Here is a 22,526-nt window from a genome sequence, read left to right on the forward strand (position 1 = left end):
TTCCTCACTTTCACAGATGAGGAAACTAAAGATATCAAGGCTGTCCAGAAGGTCAGTGACAGCTTTGAATCCAGGCCTTTTGGCCCCAGGGCCTGAGCGTCTTCTGCTCTTGGAAGGGCAGGTGGCCTAGGTAACAAGCCCCCCACCCTTTCAGCTCCACCCTGATGATGGGACCCTAAAGCAGCAGCAGAAGCGTCTGACTCTGAGCACGATGACCGTTTTGTTTTTTCCTACCCAGGTATGTTTAAATAAAAAATATTTTTTGCACAGTTAACATTAAATGTGTAACGCTGAAAGCAGGAGGGGGGCCTCCTCTCACCCTGGTCATGTTTCTCAGGCCCCGTCTGCCAGCCACGTGGCTCTCACACGGTGGCAACAGTCACCCAGATGTGATTTTGAATTCTGACATTTCATAAGCATTTCCAAATATGTATCTTGCGAGACCCACAAAAAGACAGGATGAGAAAGAGCAATGACACTTTTTAACCCCAGGCGCTGCAGGTACAGAAACTCTCACATGGACAAAGCAACAGAGAAAAGAGCAATAGAGCAGGTGACAAGCAGAAATAGAGAGCGGGGCAAAAACCAAATCAAACCCCCAGCACTAGGCAGAGCAGTGAAGGTCTGAGAGGCTCATTCAGACCAAGAACTGTCTCACGGGCAGAGAGAAGTAGGCTTATCTGAGACTCAGGGCATCAGGGTCGTCAGCATGAACTTTGGGGTCTAAGAGGCCTGGGTCGCCCTCAGCAGCTCTGCTGTGTGCTCCTGGGCAAGTCACTCCGCCTCTCTGAGCCTCCGTCCCTCACTTGTACAAGGAAGGCACTGAGCCCTGCTGCACAGGGTCGTCATGGGGACTAAGTTCCAGCCCAGAGCCGGGGACCCAGGAAGGGCTCTGAAAATGCCAGCTTCCCTGCCTGTCTTCCCAGGTGAGGCCAGGGCTGCCCGGGGCCCACCCAGCCTCCCGCACAGGCAGAATCTGGCATAAAAGGAGACCTGAAGGTGGGGAGGCGGGTGCAGAGTGGAGGTGCTTCAGGGCACGCGCAAGCTGTCAATGGGCAGGCCTGAAGTGACTGCCCTGCTGCCTCCAAATCTAGCCCTGGCCACGCCCACTGAGGGCCCTCCCCCCTGCATGGAGGAGCCACATTTCAACACCAGGGACCCAGGAGCACCCTGGGAAGTAAACACCCAGATACCAAACATACCAGACATTCTCCCACATAAGCACGGCTGCTCGGAGCCAGGGGCTGCAGAACCTCCCCACCCCCTGCCTCCACCACCCTACCCTTCAGACATCAACAAAGCGGGCCAGTCCAGGGGCAAGACCTCGGCCAGGCCGGCCAGGCTGGGCCCACAGTCCCCTCTGCCTCCTGCCACCCCTGCAGGGAGGAATGAGGAAATGCCAGGGGCCCTTGTCCAGCACCCTTGCTGACCCCCTGCAGCCCGCAGGGCACAGGCTCTCTCCCCAGTATCTCTCCTGGGGCTGAGCCGTCGGAGACTCCACCCTCCTCTCTGTCACATCTTCTCCAGCCAGGCCCTCTCACTCTGAACGGCCAAGGTATGGACCTCAGCTATGAAATACCGGACAGTTTTAGTAAACAGTGGGCCAGGCTGTAAGAAAATTCAGGACAAATGGTCAGTCAAAGGGCTGGCGTTGCAAACTCAAGCCACCCCCAGGAGCCAAGCAAGTCAAGGTTAGTGAGGGAGGATGGCTGGATGAGGGTCTGGCCCCCAGAGGGGACACCCCCCACTCGCCCCAGGGCAGAGAGGGCTCAGTGTGGCCAAATCCTCCAAGTTTTCAAGTCTAGCTGAAAATGTGAGCTTGTGGGTAAAATCTCCCCATTTTTAATGTTGGCAACGAATTCCATTTTGAAAAGAACGCTGCAGGAGCCAAGCAAAACACATCTGTGGGCTGCCCCGGCCGTGGGCTACTAATTTATGAGCCCTGGCAAGAGACAGACCCCGGCGGGGTTGGTCACCAGACACCCGATTCCAGTCACCGCGCTGCCCCCTGTCTCTGACCTTGGGCCAATCAGCCCACCTCCCGTCCCGTGGCTCATCTTTAATAAACACAAAGGCTCCCACTTCCCCTAACCTTCAAACATTTCTACAGGGTGGGTGCTAAGGGGCCTCATTTTACAGGTGAGGAACCAAGGTAAAGTGTCTGCCCAAGGCCACCAAGCTGGGGAAAAACAGGGATTCAGTTCCCATACATCACACTGCCTTCCAACACTGGGCCAGACCAAGAGCTCCCCAGACCCCAGCCAGCTTTGACTCCCTGGGGTTTCATTCGTGTGACCCTCAGGGGTCACGAGTGCAGTGTTGGCTTTACTGAGGGGAGAGGGAGGGCCGTGTGGGAAGGGGACTCTTGGCAACACTGAGGCCAAGATGATGAAACCAAGGCCCAGGGGAGGGAGCGCTCTCTCCAAGGCTCACGCTGGAGGGCAGGGCCTGGGTCCTCACAAAGTCCAAGGGACACTGAGGGTCAGTCCCTGGGCCTCCTGGCTCCACCGACTGTGCATCACACCCTCTTTCTGGAATTCTCTCCGCCCTGGACGCTCAACACTGACCTTGTGTGGTCTCCTACTTCTCTGACTCTCCTTTCCTGTCTCTTGCCCGGGACCCTCTATACATACTGCCTCCAGATCACCGTTTCCATCTACTCGTGTGGTTTCAGCCACCACCTCTTCTCAAATGCCAAACAAATCTTTATTTTCAGACCGAAAGCTCCACTGCCAGCTGGACATTCAATCCGGATGTCCCTCAGCCCCTCAAAGTCTTTATCCTCAATTGGTGGCTTCACCTCTATTCTCCACCCCACCTGGCACCACTGCCGAGTCATTCAAGGAGGCAGAAACTCAGGCCTCGCCCCTCACCTGTCCCTCTCCTTATCTCCAGTTTTCACCAGACAGGCCATCCAATTCTACATCCTAAATCTTCCTCAGATTTGCTCCCCACTCTCCATCTCCCCTGCCACTTTCCAGGCTCTCTCTCTTCTCGCTGTCTCTGTCTCTGTTTCTCTCTGTCTCTCCACTTCTGTCTCTCTCTCCTGCATCACCTCCTAGGAGGCCTCCTGACCCTGCACAACCATCCTCTATCCCAGCCATTGGAGGGAACTTTCTAAAATGCAAATATGATCCAGTTACTGGCCTTCAGGGGCCTCCTCAATACCCTCAGGATAAAGCCCAAGCTCCTAATGTACCCAGCAAGGCTCCCCATGACTGGGCCCCACCTGCCGTGGTCTCACCTCCTATCTATTCCTACCCTACACGCCATGTTCCTGCAACCTGGAGCCTCTATTATACCTCACACTTCCCTGGCCTCATGCCTTTGCCTCTGCTGTCCCCTTGGCTTACTCTCACGCTGTACCTTCAGCTCAAGCATCACCTCCTACAGGAAGTCCTCCCTGATTCTCATCGCCTCCAAGTTGGGGAGGTGTCCCTCTGCTCCGGGCTCTCATAGAATCTTGAGTTTATCCTGGCCTCTACTGTGCTATATACTAGCCTCAGTTTCTGCCCCCACTGAACTGGGAGTTCCATGAGGGCAAAGTCCATGTCTTGTTGACTTTCTGTGTGCCCAGCATCTTGTAGAGTTTATGGCCATCAGTAGCACTCAATAAATGTTTGCTTAAGGGAGGCCTGATCCACAGAGCTGGTGACCTGGACAAGAAGCCAGGACTCCTGACTCCCAGTCCAGTGCCCTTTTCAACTGCTCCCAATGCCAGGCTGTAATCCAACACTTTCACCTATGAACAAACCCACACATCTGGACGCCCTGTTCACTCAAAGCTCCAGCCCAGCCAAACACCAGTTGAAGGCTCTGAACAAGAGCTGGCAGAGGCAATGGCTCCACCTGCCAAGACGATGCACTCGGCTCTCCCGGCTGGGGGCACGCGCAGGTGGAGAAGCGATGGCTCGGTGCGCTGGGCCTCTGCAGGAAAGCGTGGGGAGCAGCAGGGCTGAAAACTAAGCTCCATCCTGAGGTTCTGGAACTAAGAAGACCTAGAGATCCTTGATTCCTGCTGTATCCGCAGGCCTGGGAACTCTAGTTCAGGGAAGGAGAGTGAGTCTGCCCAGGTCTCTGGATCAGACAGCAGTGAGACCAACCAGAACACCACTGCTTTCTGGAAAGAAGCAGGGAACACCTCCTTTACAAACTGAAAGCCTGCCCCCACTCTGGTTGCATTAGAGCCATGGGGGATCCATCCAAACTGACCTGAGTGCTCACATCTCAGCAAGAAGAAGCAACTCTGGACCTCGGCCTTCCCAACCCCCGCCCTTACACCCGTGGTCCTCAGAAAATCCTCCCCCTGGATTAAGAGAACCCATAAAACAATAGGCTGCCCAAGGCTTGGGCCTGGTTTATATGCACAGAGTAGGAAAGGGCCATTCTCTCAGAAAGCAGTGGAGAACAGCCCATTTCCACTGCTAAGAAAAGGCGGCACTGTGTTTGGAACAAAGCCTGAGAAAGCCGGCTGGGCAGAGTGGCAGCCATCTGTGGACCGCCCTGCTAAGCGAAGAGCAAACGCGGTTACTGCAAAAGCGAGGGGGAGGCCAGGAGACGGGAAAAATCACCTTGGCTCCGGCAGCAACGTTAACATTGAAGAGAAAAGGGACAATGGCTGCCAGGATATCCTTCTGTGGACAAGAGCTATCTGAAGAATGATGGCTCTTTTTTGTTGAAATACATCTATTACAGGCCCGTTTCATATTTATGGTTTAGGGAGGTTTGGTTTCCCACTAGGCAATCCATCAATTTTCTTGCCCAATTGACACTCACTTCAAAAAGATGAGAAAAGGAGAGAAATAGTGGCCCCCACAAGATTCTCCCCACCCCCAAAAGACTGGTAAGAAGCAGAATATATCTGGCAGGGAAAAATCCATTTTCTTCTCAAAAAGAGTTAACCATACAGTTGAAACTGGGTCTTTAACAACAGCAACAAGAAGCGGTGTAGCATGCCTTGATTACACCAGGGCAAAAACAAAAAAACAAAACACCAATAGCAGCAACAAAAAAACAGAGACAAGAGCTCCTGCAAAATGACTGTCTACAATTAAATGAAAATGCAGTTGTTGCAAAGAATATTTATGAGCAGGGATGTTCTGAAAGTCCCAAGCTGGCCAAAGTAGAAGAACATTTCAAGTGTCATCATCCTATTAAAGCCTTGGAAGTCATTTGTCTTTCATCATGAAGGTGAAAAACAAGGTCCTTGGCTTAATTATTCTCCACCAACGCGGTTCTGTTTAATCTGTACGCAGGGGGTGCAGATGAAATACAGATTTCGGCCAATTTCTTTCAGGCACGAGGCACAGACAACAAATCGCTAAGCAGAATGGCGAACTCTACTTCAAGGGAACAGAACGCCAGCTAATAAGAATCCCACTCAGATGACAATGGTCAAAGGAACTCACGACCAGAGATGCCTGGCCTGGAGGACGGAAGGGTGATTTTCACCATGCGTGACTTATGCAATGAAACGGATGCAGCTCAAGTTCATAGAGGGGGGAAGGAGGGGTTTCACAGCACCCAGACAGATGAGGGGGGCAGAGAGCAGCCCCCTGCCCCAGTTTTCAGACCACAGCTGCTGAGACTCTGGGCCAGATTCAGCAAACGAAGGCGCCTTTGGCATCAGAACAGTTTATCTGATTCTCCCTCTTCTAAAACAATAAAGGAGCTGGCCTACTGACAAGCTCAGCTGCTTAATTAATTGGAAAGTCCCTTCGGGTGTGAATGCTGGCAGCAGGAGCGTCTCAAGACCTGGAAATAACTGGTTTGGAAATGCTAAGGTGTTTGCAGACTCAGAGAGCAACCCTGCCTAACACAGATTCAGGTACCACGTGATGGCATGCGGGTTGCTCCAGGAAGCTTGAGATAGGTTTGGAGAAAAATGTGGCTTTAGACCCTAGTAGCCATTCTCAGAGAGAATCATTGCCAGTCAGAGCTGGAAGGGACGCTCAGTTCTGAGAGCATCAGAACCCACTGGAGGGCTTATTACATCACAGATTTGGGGGGCTCTACCCTCTAGAGAGTCTGCTTTAGTAGGTTTAGGGTGAGACTCAAGAGTCTGTGCTCCTCACATGTTTCCAGATGCCAGCTGGTCTGTGCACCCGACTTTGAATAGGGCTGATGTAAACCAGTGGACTTCAGATCGGTTTCAGCAGAAGTCTCTTCTCCAAAGGATACTGCAATATACTAAATAGATAAAGGTGGTATTTTATTAAGGGGCTCATATTGTATCATACACTTATTATAGTCATTCAGTGAGAACATTAAGATGTGGTTGATGCCAAATCTTTAACTCAGAGGTTATGAGGGACATTTGCAGGTTTCTGACAGTTTCAAGATGCAGATTATTCCTGTCTTATGTTTTCCCTGCACACACAGATCAGTAGTTACAAACGGTGTTTATGTGTATATATGTGTATACATATATACACACAGATGTAAATAATGTTTTTTTCAGTTTGCCTTGCACTTTCAGGATGCTCATCAGTAAAGAGAAGTAGCAGAAAGAGCTCTGTTCCGAAATCTATGCAAAACAGATTAACCTGGCACCAGACGTCACCTTGGCAGCGCTCTCCAAAGTGTTAGATTTGATAACTAATAGGTATGAGCATGGGTGTGGATCTTGCTTTTTCTAAAAAAAAGATTAGATAAAATTATGCCTTAAAAATGAGACCCTGGGGGCTTCCCTGGTGGTGCAGTGGTTAAGAATCCGCCTGCCAGTGCAGGGGACATGGGTTTGAGCCCTAGTCCGGGAAGGATCCCACATGCCGTGGAACAACTAAGCCCGTGCGTCACAACTACTGAGCCTGCTCTCTAGAGCCCGTGAGCCACAACTACTGAGCCCATGTGCCACAACTACTGAAGCCCACGCGCCTAGAGCCCGTGCTCCACAACAAGAGACGCCACCGCAATGAGAAGCCTGCGCACCGCAACGAAGAGTAGCCCCCACTCGCCGCAACTAGAGAAAGCCCGCATGCAGCAACGAAGACCAAACGCAGCCAAAAATAAAATAAATAAAATAAAATAAAATAAATTTAAGAAATGAGACCATGGCAAGTTACTTAATCTCTCTGAGCCCTGGTTCCCTAACAACTAATGGTACTAAAAGCACCTACCTCACAAGGTTTTTGAACAGATCAAAGGAGATAATCTCTACAAAAGCAGTTGTCAAACCATAAAGTGCACTGCTCACGTGATCCTTCTGTCCTGAAGGCAAATGTCCTCACTCCTTCAAAGACCTGGGCTGGTTTATAAGGTACCACGGGTCTCAATCAATGGCTACAGATTAGAACCACCAGCCTGCCCCACCCAGACCAACTGAACCAGAATCTCTGGGCTGAATGTCAGTATTTTTTTAAATACTCTCCAGGGGATGCTAATGAGTAACCAAGATTATTCCATATTTCCTTCCGAGTTCCACACAAAACCCTGTCAGGCTGCTCCCATTGCTTCTGGATGGCCACTAGCAACAAAAGAGAAAGAGAGAAAAAATGTCCCTAACCAGACCCTGACTTTTTCACTGCTGTTGGCCTAAAAGGGGGGCTTTAATCACCACAGCTACTAATTCTGGAGCACCGATACGTGCTGGGTGATTTACATACATTATCACTTTTAATCCTCCCTGTACCTGGGTGAGGTAGATATTATTCTTGCCCATTTTTACAATAGCTTTATTGAGATAAAATTCACACGTACTGTACAATTCACCCACTAAAACTAGACAAATTCAGCAGCTTTAAGTATATTCACAAAGTTGTGCAACCATCACCACAATCAATTCTAGAGCATTTTCAACACCCCCCCCCCCACCGCAAAGAAACTCCATACCCTTTAGCCATCACCCCTGACTCCTCCCATCTCCCCCAGCCCTGGGCACCAGGAACCTGGTTCTCCTTCTTGTCTCTATAGATTTGCCTATTCTGGACATTTCATATCAATGGAATCATACAATACGTGGTCTTTTGTGACTGGCTTCTTTCTTTTTTTTTGGCTGCGTTGGGTCTTCGTTGCTGCATGCGGGCTTTCTCTAGTTGTGGTGAACGGGGGCTACTCTTCGCTGCAGTGCGCGGGCTTCTCACCGCGGTGGCTTCTCTTGTTGCGGAGCACAGGCTCTAGGCGTGCAGGCTTCAGCAGTTGTGGCGTGTGAGCTCAGTAGTTGTGGCTCGCGGGCTCTAGAGCACAGGCTCAGCAGTTGTGGCGCACGGGCTTGGCTGCTCCGTGGCATGTGGGATCTTCCCGGACCAGGGCTTGAACCCGTGTCCCCTGAATTGGCAGGTGGATTCTTAACCACTGCGCCACCAGGGAAGTCCCATGACTGGCTTCTTTCACTTAATGTTTTCAAGGTTCACCATGTTGTAGCATGTACTTTATTCCCTTTTATGGCCAAATGAGATTCCATTGTATGGATATAGCACGTTTTATTTATCCATTCATCAACTGAGGGACATTTGGGTTGTTTCCACTTTTGAGATATGAACATTCCTGAACAACTTTCTGTGTGGACATATGTTTTAATTTCTCTTGGTCATATATACCTAGGAGTGGAATTGCTGGGTCATATGGTAACGCTATGTTTAGCCTTTTGAGGAACTGCCCGATTGTTTTCCATAGTGTCTGCACCATTTTACATTCCCAACAGCAGTCTATGAGGATTACAACCTCTTTACATCCTTTACTAATTCTTGTTATTATCTGTCCTTTTTGTTATAGCCATCCTAGCGGATGTGAAGTGGTATCTCAGCGTGGTTTGGATTTGCATTTCTTTGACAGCTAATGACGTTGAGCATCTTTTAATGAGCTTATACTTCTTTGGAGAAACGTGCATTGAGATACTTTGCCCACTTTTTAATTGGGCTATTTGTCTTTTTATTAGAGTTGTAATAGTTCTTTATATATTCTAGATACAAGTCCTTTATCAGATGTATAATTTGAGAAAATTCTCATTCTGGGGATTGTCTTTTCACTTTTTGTCCTTTGAAGCACAACAGTTTTCAATTTTGATGATGTCCAATTTATTTTTTTGTTGCTTGTGCTTTTGGTGTCATATCTGATCCAAGGTCACAAATATTTGTGGCTTTTTCTTCCAAGAGTTTTGTGGTTTTAGCTCTTACAGTAGGTCTTTGATCCAACTTGAGCTAATTTTTGTATATGTTTGGAGTTAGGGAGCAAGCTGAAGCTCAAATGTCTAGTAACCTCCAGAGCCAGACTGTTCCAATCAGCAGTCCTGCCTGGCTACATGGCTTCCAAAGAGCCACGGTTCTGTACTGGTGGTGGCTCGTGGTAGAGGCAGGGAGAAGGGCCGCGGAAGCAAGCCGTGGAGGAGCTTGTCACCCAAGACAGGCACAGGCAGTGTACTCAGTAAAGGGGGACCCTGCAGCCAAAAAGCAGAGCACAGTCAATGAGCCCCACAGAGGGCAGGACATGTGCAGGCTCACGGGGTCGCTAAACCCAGAGGTGATCCATCGACCTCACTCCAGTTATCTCTGCAGCCTACCCGAATCTGCCCCAGTGTCCTTCTAGGTCTCCGAGCTCCAAGCTCAAGTGAAGTTGTCTTATGTCTTTTGGGCACAGTTGAAGGGAAAGAGATTTGGCTGGCTCCAGAGTTGTTCAGCCAGAGAAGGACCCGAGAGGGGACTCAGTTTCCCAACTCTGAGTCCATATCACCAGTGGGTCTGGGGACACCAACGTAAGATGACCGGCATTGATAGAAGAGGCCACTTCATAGGGCTGCTAAAAAAACTGAGGATCCATGAGAATCCTCAACACCACAGGAAACAAGATAAGGGGTCACACAGGGCAGCTTAGTGGAAATCACAGGGTTGAAGGGCCTTTTCATTCACAGTTTGTGATGGTAACTAAAACTGTGGCTGCATCTAAACTATCAATACATAAACAGTGAGAAACAGGAAGGTCTGCTTGCTTCCCTGAAACCCAGGTCATGGGTACAAGACATTGGAAAGACAAGTGCTGTCAGAATTTGTAGTGTGATTCACTGCAAGTGGACTCAGTCCCTAGTAAAGGTGATTTACAGGTGTAATGCACTGTAGTCAAGGTTATCTCTACACACAGTAAACTTCACAACGAAATTCCATGAGCATCAGTTTCCCCCTTTTGCAAATGAGGAAACTGCGCTCAAAAAAGACCAGCTGGGCTTCCCTGGTGGCGCAGTGATTGAGAGTCCGCCTGCCGATGCAGGGGACACGGGTTCGTGCCCCGGTCCGGGAAGATCCCACATTCCGCAGAGCACCTGGGCCCGTGAGCCATGGCCGCTGAGCCTGCGCGGCCGGAGCCTGTGCTCCGCAGCGGGAGAGGCCACAACAGTGAGAGGCCCGCGTACCGCAAAAAAAAAAAAAAAACTAACTTGCCTGATCCACACATATGAAAAGTAATCCCAATCATGTCTTACATTTGTTGTGTATCTTATTAAGTGCCAGGCATATGTAAAGCCCTTCTTTACCTGCATTAGTTCACTTAATTATCACAGCAGCACTAGAAGGTAGGTGCTATCATTATCCCCATCTTAAAACAGAGATCTAAGAAGGCAGCATGGAACTCCTTGAACTTTTCAGAAGCGTCTGATTTCTGCTAAGAACATACAGATCCAGCCATGTCCCTACAGCCACCTCTCCAAGGGACCCAGTGCTAGGACAACAGCGGGTGTGACCAACCTATGATGTTAAATAAGAGATTTGGAACCCTCGTGAATGCTCAGGGTATGGTATCAAATAAGACTCAATACCACAGGGACCAAAGTTAAACACATGCATGGTTGCCTTTAGCTATCACTCGTTTGCCCTCAAATTACATGATTAAAGATAAAAAAAAAAAAAAGCTAACAGCTTTGGAAAATGTGCTAACAAAGTGATGGAACTAAAGTGGAAATTTAGGATTTCAAAGATGAGTTGGGAGACTCTATTCCAAGAAGGGACAGATTGGATCTCTCTGCCAAGCAAGTATGAGACAGAAAAAGCGTCTGAGTCAGAGGGAAGAAGGCCAATGCTATTCCAAAGAGCCACAAATTAAAAACCAATTATGCAAGGCTTGCTAAAAAAACGTCAGTGGGCTGCCTTTATGTTTTAAATCACCAAAAACATAAGCATGCTTATGCCAACATTTACCCAGCACATCAGCTGGTTTGGGGAAACTTTTTATGCTCAGGCTAAACATGGATGAACATTTTGGTCTTTTTGGTGAGCAAACTCCTAGGGTGAGCACACCTTCCAAGACACACTGTAGTTCATGGATTCGAAGTCCCACTTCTTCCAAAGGTGAAAGCCTTCTAAATGTTCTCTAGGGCCCCTGGAGAAGTTAGGAGATGCCAATGTGAAATCCACGAACAGCTAAGTCTCCTCTCCTGTTCTCAAGAGGAGAGGAGAAGGATCTTGTCACCACATGCAGGATGTGCTGGAGAGACAGAATCCACGATGGAATGCACACACTGATTCCTCAAGGGGACACCCTCAGAAGCCTCCCTGATAGGGATCAGAAGAGAACAAGAAGTACAAACAGATAAAGTCAGGTTCCCAAATGTAGCCAAGTACTCTCTGGGCCTACTAAAAACACAGATTCCCTGGACTCTGCCCTCTGAGATTCTGAGTTCATGGGCCCCAGGTTGGGTCTGGAAATCTGGATTCATAAGAAGTTTGCCAAGTGGTTTTGATGATCAACCAAGTTTGGGAATGGTTGGTTTGATTTTCATTGTGTCCTCTTGTCTTTGGCCTGAAGTCGCTTATGTTCAGAAATAGAAAAAGAAAGGGACAAATGCTTGGAGGTGAGAACTGGGAGATATAGAAACCAAGGGATGGAAAGTGTAAGTGACTTGCCAAGTTGACACAGCTAATTAATGTTCAAACCAACAAGCATGTGTTAAACAGTCTACAGGCCAGGCACTGTCCACCGACTGGTGGAAGTAAAAAGGAATGGAAGATGTAGTCCCCATCCTTGGGACCTAAGCACAGGACACAAACTCAAAAGCCGGCTGGTGACAATAGGCATTGTGAAGCGGGCTGGGAAAGGCAACAGGAGGCGGTGGGGACTGCGGAGAAATGAGGACCACATGCCAATACAGTGAGCTCAGCTCCAGCTTCTCGTTGCATATAAGGGTGTAGGTCTAGAGTGCCCAGATATTCTGGGTTTTTTAAAGAAGCCAAAAAGTCCACATTTCCTGGCTTTTAAATATAGCAACTCATTCAATAAAAAAAAGAAGAAGAAGAAAAAAAACCCCACACTGTGAGGGCCAAACAAGATTCATCTGTAGGCTGACTCCTGCCCATGGAATGACAGTTTGCAATCTCTTTCTTAAAAGGTCATCCAGACTCTCTTGAACTTGAGTACCCTCTAGAGCACTGCAGAGTGACACAGAGGGCGAGGGGTCCCATCCAGCAGGTTGTGAGGTCATTGCTTGCTCTGCGTGTGTGTATGCGTGCTTGCATGCACACGTGCACACACACGAGGGCAGGGCTTCTGGCCTCCCTCCGCCACTACTGGAAATGCATTCCAGGCCCAGAGGCAGGGCATGGCCACTGCAGCCCACTCGGAGATGACCCACCCAGGAAGGGCCGAGATCTCCAGGACAACAGGGAGTGCTTGGTGGAGGACTCCAGCTTAAGGGGCTGCAGAACAAAAAGTGGAGGAAGGAAGGAAAGCTCTGGAGAAAGCCAGAGAGCAAAGCTGTCTTGAAAAGGAGTATTGAAAAGGAAAGAACAAAGAGAAAGAGAGAAGCATCGGCTCTAAAAATCCCATAAGCCACAATATAACGTGCCCAGATTCCCTAGCCAACCCTCACAACGAGCAGTCTGGCCACTTCCCATCCACTTGGTTTTCTCAGCTTTTCTTCATGACACGGACCACTACCTGGCCTTTTATATTGTATATGAATTTGCTTATTTTTGGATATCCCCACTCCAATACATAGTCCAAGAGAAGGTGGACTTTGTCGACTTTGCTTATGGTTTAGTTCCCAGTGTCTGGCCCGGTGCTTGGCACATGGTAGGTGCTTAGCATGTATCTGTTGGACAAATGGACTGTGGGGCAGCACCTCCACAAAAATGGTTTAACGTGATGTGACAACCCCATAATATTGGGTTGGCCAAAAAGTTCGTTCAGGTTTTTCGTAACATCCTACAGAAAAACCCGAACGAACTTTTTGGCCAAGCCAATAAAAACATCAGCACAAAGCATTTCATCATTTACAAAACCCGTCCTTTAACTTAATTCCTCTGATTTTCTTTTACCCAACTGCTTCATGTATTTGGACATGGCCCAAGAGGCTGCTGGCCTCTATACGGCGGACAGCCCAAGAGCCAGCTGGGACAGAGCTGCCTGCACAGCGGCTCGGCCCGTCCTCTCTCCGGGGGCCTGGGAGACGATACGGCTGCAGAACTGACGGGCTCAGCGTTAATCTGGGCGTGTCATCAAAATGATGGAGGATTCTGGGGCCAGGTTCATCCGGCTTCCCCAGCCCAACAGAGTACTGATTAGAGCCTGGAAGTCTGGCAGAGAGCACAGGAGGCAGCATAGCATAAGGTTTAAGCTTCGGCTGCAAAGTCAGACTGCCTGGCCTCGTTTCGCAGCTGCGTGACCTTGGATGTCCCCAAGACTTGTTGACTGCATCCACAATGTGGACATAACAATAACAACAGCAATAATAATGACCTCAAAAGGGTTCTCATGCGAGTTCGACAAGATGCTGCACAGAGAGCACCCAGCACTGTGCCTGGTGCACACCGCTATCCCAGCAGCAGCGTCTTGCCCACGCAGGGCCCAGCTCTGCCACCTTCCAGCCGTGCGACCCCGAGTGACTTGACCTCCTCCTCCCTGGACCTCAAATTCCTCTTCTTTATTTTTTAATTTATTTTTCAATTTTTCAATTTTATTATTATTATTTTTGGCCGTGCCGCGCGGCTTGCAGGATCTCAGTTCCCTGACCAGGGATTGAACCCGGGCCACAGCAGTGAAAGAGCTGAGTCCTAACCACTGGACCACCAGGGAATTCCCAAATTCCTCTTCCTTAAAATGAGGAGAACCAGATCACCAGGATCTGGTAAGGAATAAACAAGACTCTACATGTTGAGCCCTTAGCACAGGGCCTGCTACATATTAAACGTTTAATAAATGTGAGCTCATATCTTATTATTATTCAAGAAAGTTTTAGTAGTCCAAAATGCCAGTGTGAAAATCCACCAAAGGCAGTGTGCCATATGCAAATAAATCTTCGGGACATAAGGTTCTCCAGCTGCAAGTTTCTCTCCCAACCCCCTTTATCTTTCAGTTGCTCTCAGAATGAACCCCCACCCATCTTGGGTCTGACCTAGAACATCGGAGGTCGGTTCCCAGTGCAGGGCTGACCTTACTCCATGCCAGCACCCACTACACTGCAGTCTGACAGCGAGGGAGGGGACATGCAAATATGCCCTAAAAATGGCTTGTTATTTTCACAGCCTGGATGGTGTGTGTTTGTGGGTGCCTGGGAGGACGGCACGTCACTGTCAGGTACAGGGCATATGTCACCAATTTGGGGGAGGCTGTGAAATGTAAAAATACCCAATCCAAATAAAGACCTTTTCAAAAAAAAGAAAGAAAGAAAGAAAGGAAGGAAGAAAGAAAGGAAGAAAGAAAGAAAGAAAGCTCCTCTGGTACCTTTTGCGGAGGGGGGAGGTGGTAACTCAGCCCCTGCCTCCAGGCAGATCTCAGAGACCAAAGCACCGGCCCCTCATCAACCCCACAGCCTCAGTGCCCCTGCTCAGCTACTGGTTTTAAATACTATGGAATGACCCAGAAATGAATGCTTTCAAGTTCTGGGCCTGGGAAGGCAAAATAGCACAAGACCAAAGATAAGGGCTCTCCACAAAGAACACAGAGCACTAACTAAGCCAGGAAGTGCTATCCACAGCACGCTCATTGACAAAATCAATTCAGAAGAATATAATTACCCGTCAACTCTCATCTTGTAATCAACCGTCTTTAGTGGGCAGCTACAGGGCACCTAATCCAGGTGTCTCCAGCACAGATGTCTACAGTAGGGGCCACGCGGTCCAAGGTAAATGAAGGCAGCCGGCGGCAACAAAAGCAAAACTGACAGTGTAAAGCAAAATCGAGAGGAACAGGGAGGCGCCGGGCCTGTGGGAGACTGGAGAGAGCAAAGAAGTGAAGCGGCTCCCCCGCTCCTGGCCGTGCCAGAACAGGGCACGGTGTGGCCACATCTTCCCGCTTTGTAATCAAAGATTGAAATCCAAATTTTCAAGTGAAATGTTGGTTCCAGCTTCTTTTAAAACACTGCGCAGGCCAAACAAAACACACCTGAGAGCCACATCCGGCCCGCCAACAGCCAGCGTGCCACCCCCGGCCGAGCTCCCCAGCAGCCCTTCTGTGCAATTTTTATGGTACTTATGGGGCGAGGGGGGCAGGGTAGGAATGGCATTAAATACCCGACTCCCCCTGCTGGTACCCAGACACCTTTCTCCACTAAGAGTCCCCCTTTCTGGGACGTCCAGCCCTGTGAGCTCCATCCCACAGGATGAGCCCCCATCCGGGCGCACCTCTGTCTGTGAAGGCTCCCTCCCCGCAGGGCGGCCCGGCACCGGCCGTTCAGCTGCCTCCCCCCAGGCCTCTGGCCCAGCCGCCTCTCCAGCTCTCCAGCTCCCACCACCGGCTCCTTCTCCCTTCCGGGCGGGCAGCTACTCTGTCTGGCCTCTGAAGAAATGGCTCCGCTGGGGACCTCACTGGGGCAGGCCTTTGGACAAATCACCAGCCCTGGGGAAGTGACCGGGGGCGTGCCCAGCACTGATGCTCACCCACGCTGGGGACTTCTGCTTCGCCCCGGTCCCCAGGGAAAAGCTACTCTTCTACAAGTACGGCTCAAGAGCACTGCAGCTCCAAGGGACCCGAGGATGGCGTGCTCCACGTGTGGGTCCTCTGCAAACACCAGCTAAGGCAGATGGTGGCGGGCCACTGAGGCCAAGTCCAGCTCTGGCAGCAGCTTGCGAAGGGAGCCCACACCACCCCTCCTCCAAGTTCCTGCTTTCAGCTCCAGCCTGGGGCCAAGAGCAACAGAGACAATGATGTGACCAATGATAATAACTGTTGAAGCTAACCCAATACTGGCATTGCCGTATATACTTTCCAAAGCATGTGCACTTTCCCATTATCTCCCCTGTCCCCACCCCCAGCACCCCAGAGAGATGGCCAAATGTTATTATTCAATACTTTTATTATTAATCACTCTTCCCTTGCCCCTCAAAGAACCAGAGATAGGTTGGGCATCCTGCCCTAGCCCAGTGCCTCTCAAACGCTAACATGGCCCTGAATACCCCAGGGGAGCTTGTTAAACCGCAGAGTCGGATTCCGACAGTCTGGGGTGGGGCCTGAGATCCTGCACTTCTAACAACCTCAAGATGTTACTGACATGGATGCTACTGGTCCTCAGACCCCATGTTAGCAAGGCTTAGGTCACACGGTGAGTTTAGGGCTAGACCTAGGACACTAATCCAGGCGTCCTACCCTCCCCCCAGGATCCTGCCCTGGGGGAACAAGGCTCGCTCACCTCACTCTTCACGGGTTGGGGCCTCTTGCCCAGTTTCACCTCCAGGAAGTGCAAAGGGGCAATCATGGCCCCAATGTTGCGGATGTCGGCGTATTTCAGCTCCTCTGCAGTCAGAGCCGAGCTGGGGAGTCCGGTCAGGGGGCCGAGCCCTGGCAGAGAGCCCGCAGTCATGGAAGGGTCTGGGATCTGCCCAGGCATCATAGCAGGAGGAGCGGCAGTCCAGCCTGGAGTGGACAGGAGAAGAGCAGGACAGGCACTGTCAGCCGGGTGAGAGGTTCCATGAGGGGTTTAAGTCCCTGTGTCTCACCAGGACCTCACCCTTTCTTTCACCAATGTCCCCCTAAACCCCTTCCCCACCTTAAGGTGCTCTTCCTGCCCTTAAGTCCATTCTGTTATTGAGGGAAACTTGATCGGTTAATTCACACCAAGGTTACTGTTGGCACTTAGGCAATGCTTAACCCAATCACAGGCCACATTGATTCAGCATTTGCTATGGGCTGGGCACTGCGGTAATCCTTCCATCAGTCCCCTAAGACTGGGTCAGAGGCCATGACACGGAGGAAGAAGCCAAGGCTTAGAAAAAAGAACTCGCTCCAGACTGTACACAGTTAAAACCGGAGGAGCTGGATATAGACTGCAACACGCTGCCTCCGAAGAGAATGGATCAGAATGGAGGCATCTCAAGCACCTTTGCACCTGTTTAAGAGGGAGCTATTTTGGGGCTGTCATGGTGCTTCCCCTCAAATCACACATCCCATTCCGCATACTTGTTAAGACACCCTGAATACGAGATGAAGCAGATCTAAGTTAACAGTGAATGTGTGTGTGAGTGTGTGCATCTTGCATCTATGAGGCACGGGAGATGGAATTCATTAGCATGTGCTTCCCCAGGGGAGCCCAGTACGAGAAAAGTCCTCCACGGGCTCTTCACTTTCAAAGGCAACACATATTCTAGCTCCACCAGACCCACAAGGTTTGCAAAGGAAGGCAGATTCAGGCATGAAAGAAAGACATAAAGTAGACAGGTCAACACTAAGGGAATTCTTTTTCGTTCTTTTCACTGGGGGAAGCTCATGGGTAAGAAACTATCCTTTCAAGGCACAGATGGCAGGGAAGAAAGCTTGTCTGCTAATAAAGCCAGACTTTCTGGCCACTTAACAGGGCTCCTACCTATCCATCCATCCATCCGTCCGTCCAATTGTCAACCACTTACTATGAGCCAAGCGGCACTGAGAACACTACAGGTCAGTTGTGCACAGTCTTGGCTTCTAAACAGCCTTGTAAGTAGCATTTCAGTACAAAACTGCCTCTGGATTCTAACCCTAAGGAAAAAAAAAATCATTTCTCCGGCTTCCCTGGTGGCGCAGTGGTTAAGAATCTGCCTGCCAATGCAGGAGACACGAGTTCGAGCCCTGGTCCAGGAAGATCCCACATGCCGTGGAGCAGCTACGCCCGTGCGCCACAGCTACTGAGTCTGTGCTCTAGAGCCCGTGATCCACAACTACTGAGCCCGTGTGCCACAACTATTGAGTTCACGTGCTGCAACTACTGAAGCCCGTGAGCCTAGAGCCTGCGCTCCACAACAAGAGAAGCCACCACAGTGAGAAGCACGTGCACAGCAATGAAGAGTAGCCCCCGCTCGCCGCAACTAGAGAAAGCCCGCGTGCGGCAACGAAGACCAACGCGGTCAAAAATTAAAAAAAAAAAAATAATAATAATTTCTCCCCCTTCCCGCCTCGCTGCACAGGGCTATAAAATTAAAACTTCATCTGTCTTGGAAATCCTGGGGGAGAAGCTTTGACCTATCTTTCTATCTTCACTCTCTCTTCCCATAGAAAGGGGTGCATTTGGCAAGACAGAGAAGATGTGATGTCCGTCAGACCACTTTCAGTGAGAAAGTCACTCCCTCCACCCTCTGGAGCCAGGCCTGCAATGCAGAGAGGGCTGCAGGCTGCCACGCCAGGAGGCTGCTCTGGGGCATGGTGGATGAGCTACATGTCTCCCCGGAACTCCTCCAGGGAGAATAAGAAAGGGGCCAGTGTAAGGACTCACTCCTCTGTGGCGAAATGATGCCTGGACCCAGCCATGTGGGTATTTGGCAGGCGGTGGGGGGTGGGGGTGGGGAGCGGAGGGGGGTGATTTCAGGCTACCTGAGTCAAACTGACAAAGGAAACTCATATCTTTTCCTCAGAAGAGGGAAAAAAAAACCTACAAAACTCCCCCTTCTAGACCTGAACTGATGCTACAAGGAGTCAGCAACCCCAGGAAGGATGTTTAACTGAGCTAGTCAAAATGGACAGGAGATGGGAAGCTTGAAAATGTCCTATGCCTGGTGTTTCATCTGGACACAAAGCCCTACCAGGGGAGAGAGGCATCACACCTCAGGTATGGAGCAAAGCAAAAATATAGTGCAAAATCCCCTCCTTGGTCAGGAGCCCCAGAACCTCCCGATACCGTAAGGACCCATTCATGTGGGGCAAAATGTGCCATGTGGCCACTTAGCGAGTGGAGGGGTGATTTCAAGGGGTGAGTAATGCACATTTCTGGCGCAGAAAGGATAATCAACAAATACTTGACAAATGAATGAACGAAGAAACAAATGATAAATTCATGGCGGAGCAAAATTCAGTGAGTAGGGTAAGGATGTGTCTCTGGAAGTTTATATGCTTGTTATCCACCTCCAGATTATTCGTTCCCACGGTAGACCCCAAGAAAAATCCTCCAGAGGCTTCTGCACGTTTCCCCGCCAGAGCCATCTCAGGAGATGGAAGCCAGACCCCACTCTGTTCTGGGAATGATAGGCTCGGCTTGCAGCTTCTGTTTATTTTCAAACAGAAGGTATAAATGAGATACTAACACATGATCCCAAAATATAATGAATTCTCTGCTACTGTGAGAACCCCCCTGCCAGAGGGAGCACCCACTGGGAGCTGCAGCCCCATGAATTCTTACCATTCCTGCTCCCCTGTGAACCTGTCCCACTGACAACCCTCACCCAGGGAATTAGGCACCAGGTTTTCCTCTGCAGAAACAAAAAATCCCCCTCTCCTGCCTTTCCTCTCAAGGGTGCCCCTAACTGCTCAGATACAAACCACAAAGTCCTTAACACATGCCATTCCTAGGAGACAACCACAACAGCTGACATTCACCAGTGAGAAGTCATCCTAAAGGGCTCCGGGGGTGGGGGGCCGAAGATGGAGGAGCTAAAGCAGCTGCCTTTCATAACTGGATCCCCATTAACTGGAAGGAGCTGACTGATGAGCCAAGGCTGAAAGGCAACTTGGGTGATTTGAAAAATAAAACAAGTTGATGTGATTTAGGAATCTATAAAAGGCGGGGGGGCGGGTGACAGGGAACCAATAACAGCCAGGAGGAATTTACCCACTTCAAGGAAGACAGAGGAAAGATGACAAGATGTGAAATCATCTCCCAAACTGGTTACTCCATACAGAAACAATTTAGTGGGAGAAAGAGAAGTACACACTAAAAGTTGTAAGGGAAGAACCCAGAGTCTCTTCCCTCTGGGGCCCAGAAGTCCATAAGGAAGATAAACACCCTCCATGTCTCCATTAGTAACTGGGATGCATAAATAAAGAGCAAACGCTATACACTGGCAGATGACCCATATCGGCAAATAGTGCCTGTGCTTCAAAAGACAGGCCTAGAATCCAAAAAGACTTTGGTACCCCAACATTCACTGCAGCACTATTACCATAGCCAGGTCATGGAAGCAACCTAAGTGCCCACAACAGACGAATGGATAAAGAAGATGTGGTACATATATACAATGGAATATTACTCAGCCATAAAAAGGAATGAAACTGGATCATTTGTAGAGACGTGGATGGACCTAGAGACTGTCACACAGAGTGAAGAAAGTCAGAAAGAGAAAAATTTCGTACGTTAACGCATATATGTGGAATCTAGAAAAATGGTACAGCTGAACCGGTTTGCAAGGCAGAAATAGAGGCACAGATGTAGAGAACAAACGAATGGACACCAAGGGGGGAAAGCGGGGAGGGGGGTGGTGGTGGGATGATTTGGGAGATTGGGATTGACATATATACACTAATATGTATAAAATAGGTAACTAATAAGAACCTGCCGTATAAAAATAAATTTAGGGCTTCCCTGGTGGCGCAGTGGTTGAGAGTCCGCCTGCCGATGCAGGGGACGCGGGTTCGTGCCCCGGTCCAGGAAGATCCCATATGCCGCGGAGCGGCTGGGCCCATGAGCCATGGCCGCTGAGCCTGCGCGTCCAGAGCCTGTGCTCCGCAACGGGAGAGGCCACAACAGTGAGAGGCCCGCGTACATCAATAAATAAATAAATAAATAAACAAACAAATAAATATAAATAATAAATTCAAAAAAAAGACTGGCAATTCAGGACACTGACCAGGAACAACTTGGAAAACAGCCAATGAAGAAAAACCGGGTGATGCACAGATCAAAGATGAGACTGACAAGCAAGGCATGAATAAGACAGAAAGCATTCTGGAGGTCACAAGTGGACCCTAAGCTGCTGCTGAGACTAAGATTTGGGGTGGTTTGATGCAGCTTCCTGAGAGGCAGCTTGAAAGAAACAGGGATCAGGTGGATCCGAGGGAAAAGAACCTAAAGAAAAAATCTGATATCTGTATCTCTCTATCCTGACTTCCTCAGGGACTCGTAGGCACACGATTTGGGATGCTGCCTTGTACAAGTAGAAAAAAAAGTCACAAAACACTTCAAGTCCAGAAAATGGGCCCTGATGGGAGATATTAAGATGAAGTCATTTCAGCCAAAAGAATGAAGAGATAACTTAAAAACTTAAGTTTTTCCCTTATTTTCTTCTCTTGTTTACTGTATGTAAATCTGTAAGATATTATCATATTCTTTAATGGGAGTATCTATAAATAAACAATAGTCTTGCTTTGATGTGTCAAAATCGTAAAAGGCTACTCGTATTAGAAAGTGCCCAGTAATTGGCATCTTCATCTAGAATGGCAAAGATAGATTTTCTTTTTTTTTTTTTTTTTTGCGGTACGTGGGCCTCTCACTGCTGTGGCCTCTCCCGTTGCGGAGCACAGGATCCGGACGCGCAGGCTCAGCGGCCATGGCTCACGGGACCAGCCGCTCCGCGGCATGTGGGATCTTCCCGGACCGGGGCACGAACCCGTGTCCCCTGCATCGGCAGGCGGACTCTCAACCACTGCGCCACCAGGGAAGCCCTAGATTTTCTTTTTTAAAGGCAGATCAAGAGAAAGTTAGGATCTGCATCATGAACTTTCTGTCCGTCCACAGGAAAAAAGTTTAAGGAAGGCTCTAAAATCCCTGGGTCTCTTTGAGAAGGTTTGCTCCCCTCCAGGCAAACAGCTGGCCTGGACTGGCATCAGGAGGCAGGAATGGGTGTGCAAATGAGTGCAGATAGCCTAAGGCTGCAAGGCTTGGTGCTAAAAAAAAGTGGAGGTGAGTGAGGGCAGCTCAAGGAGCAAGGGAGTTCATAGGGTCAGGCCCCAGGAGCACTAGTGCAGTTGGAAGTCAAGAGCAAGTAACTGGCAACTGAAATCAACAGGTGGGAGGTCTTGGGAGCTGGAGCCTGGGAAGATTCCCAGGAGAAAGATGTGAAGGGCAGCAGTCCATGGCAGGGGCCGGGGCGCAGAGAGGGCAGAAAGGTGCCAGGCCAGTCATCACAGAGCATAGTACTATCATGAATCTTGGAGAATTAAACACCAAATCTGTTCTTGGAGCTAAGGAATCACCTGGGATGACCTCTCTCCTGGAATCTGAAATGATGCAGGTCCCCCAGCTTCCAAAAGTCAAGGAGATCCAGGAGGCAGGGAGCAAAAGGATGGTGAAGCTCCAAGAGGGAGAAAAGGGCAAGCAGCAAAAGACCAACTCCGATGGCTGGTTCAGCTCTGCAGGCAGGAGAGTGAGGCAGGTTAAAGTGGAAACTCCAGAGCCAGATCATCTGGGTGTGAATCCTAGCTCTGCCCCTGCTAGC

The 22,526-nt window shown here is 49.6% G+C and overlaps 1 protein-coding gene and 1 non-coding gene across 2 annotated transcripts in view; both read right to left on the reverse strand.

Annotated features, from left to right (window-relative positions):
* JDP2 (Jun dimerization protein 2) overlaps positions 1 to 16,744 on the reverse strand; it is a 30,127-nt gene extending 13,383 nt beyond the window's left edge. Inside the window, exon 1 of the mRNA XM_065872055.1 lies at positions 16,544 to 16,744. Within this exon, the coding sequence (XP_065728127.1) occupies positions 16,544 to 16,744 (201 nt within the window). The remainder of the gene's footprint in view (positions 1 to 16,543) is intronic.
* Positions 13,921 to 13,992, reverse strand: TRNAE-UUC (transfer RNA glutamic acid (anticodon UUC)). The gene has a single exon. It is a non-coding gene; the product is annotated as a tRNA-Glu (tRNA).
* Positions 16,745 to 22,526: the final 5,782 nt, after the last annotated feature.

Source organism: Phocoena phocoena, chromosome 2 (genome assembly GCF_963924675.1).
Source record: "Phocoena phocoena chromosome 2, mPhoPho1.1, whole genome shotgun sequence".
Classification (NCBI taxonomy): domain Eukaryota; kingdom Metazoa; phylum Chordata; class Mammalia; order Artiodactyla; family Phocoenidae; genus Phocoena; species Phocoena phocoena.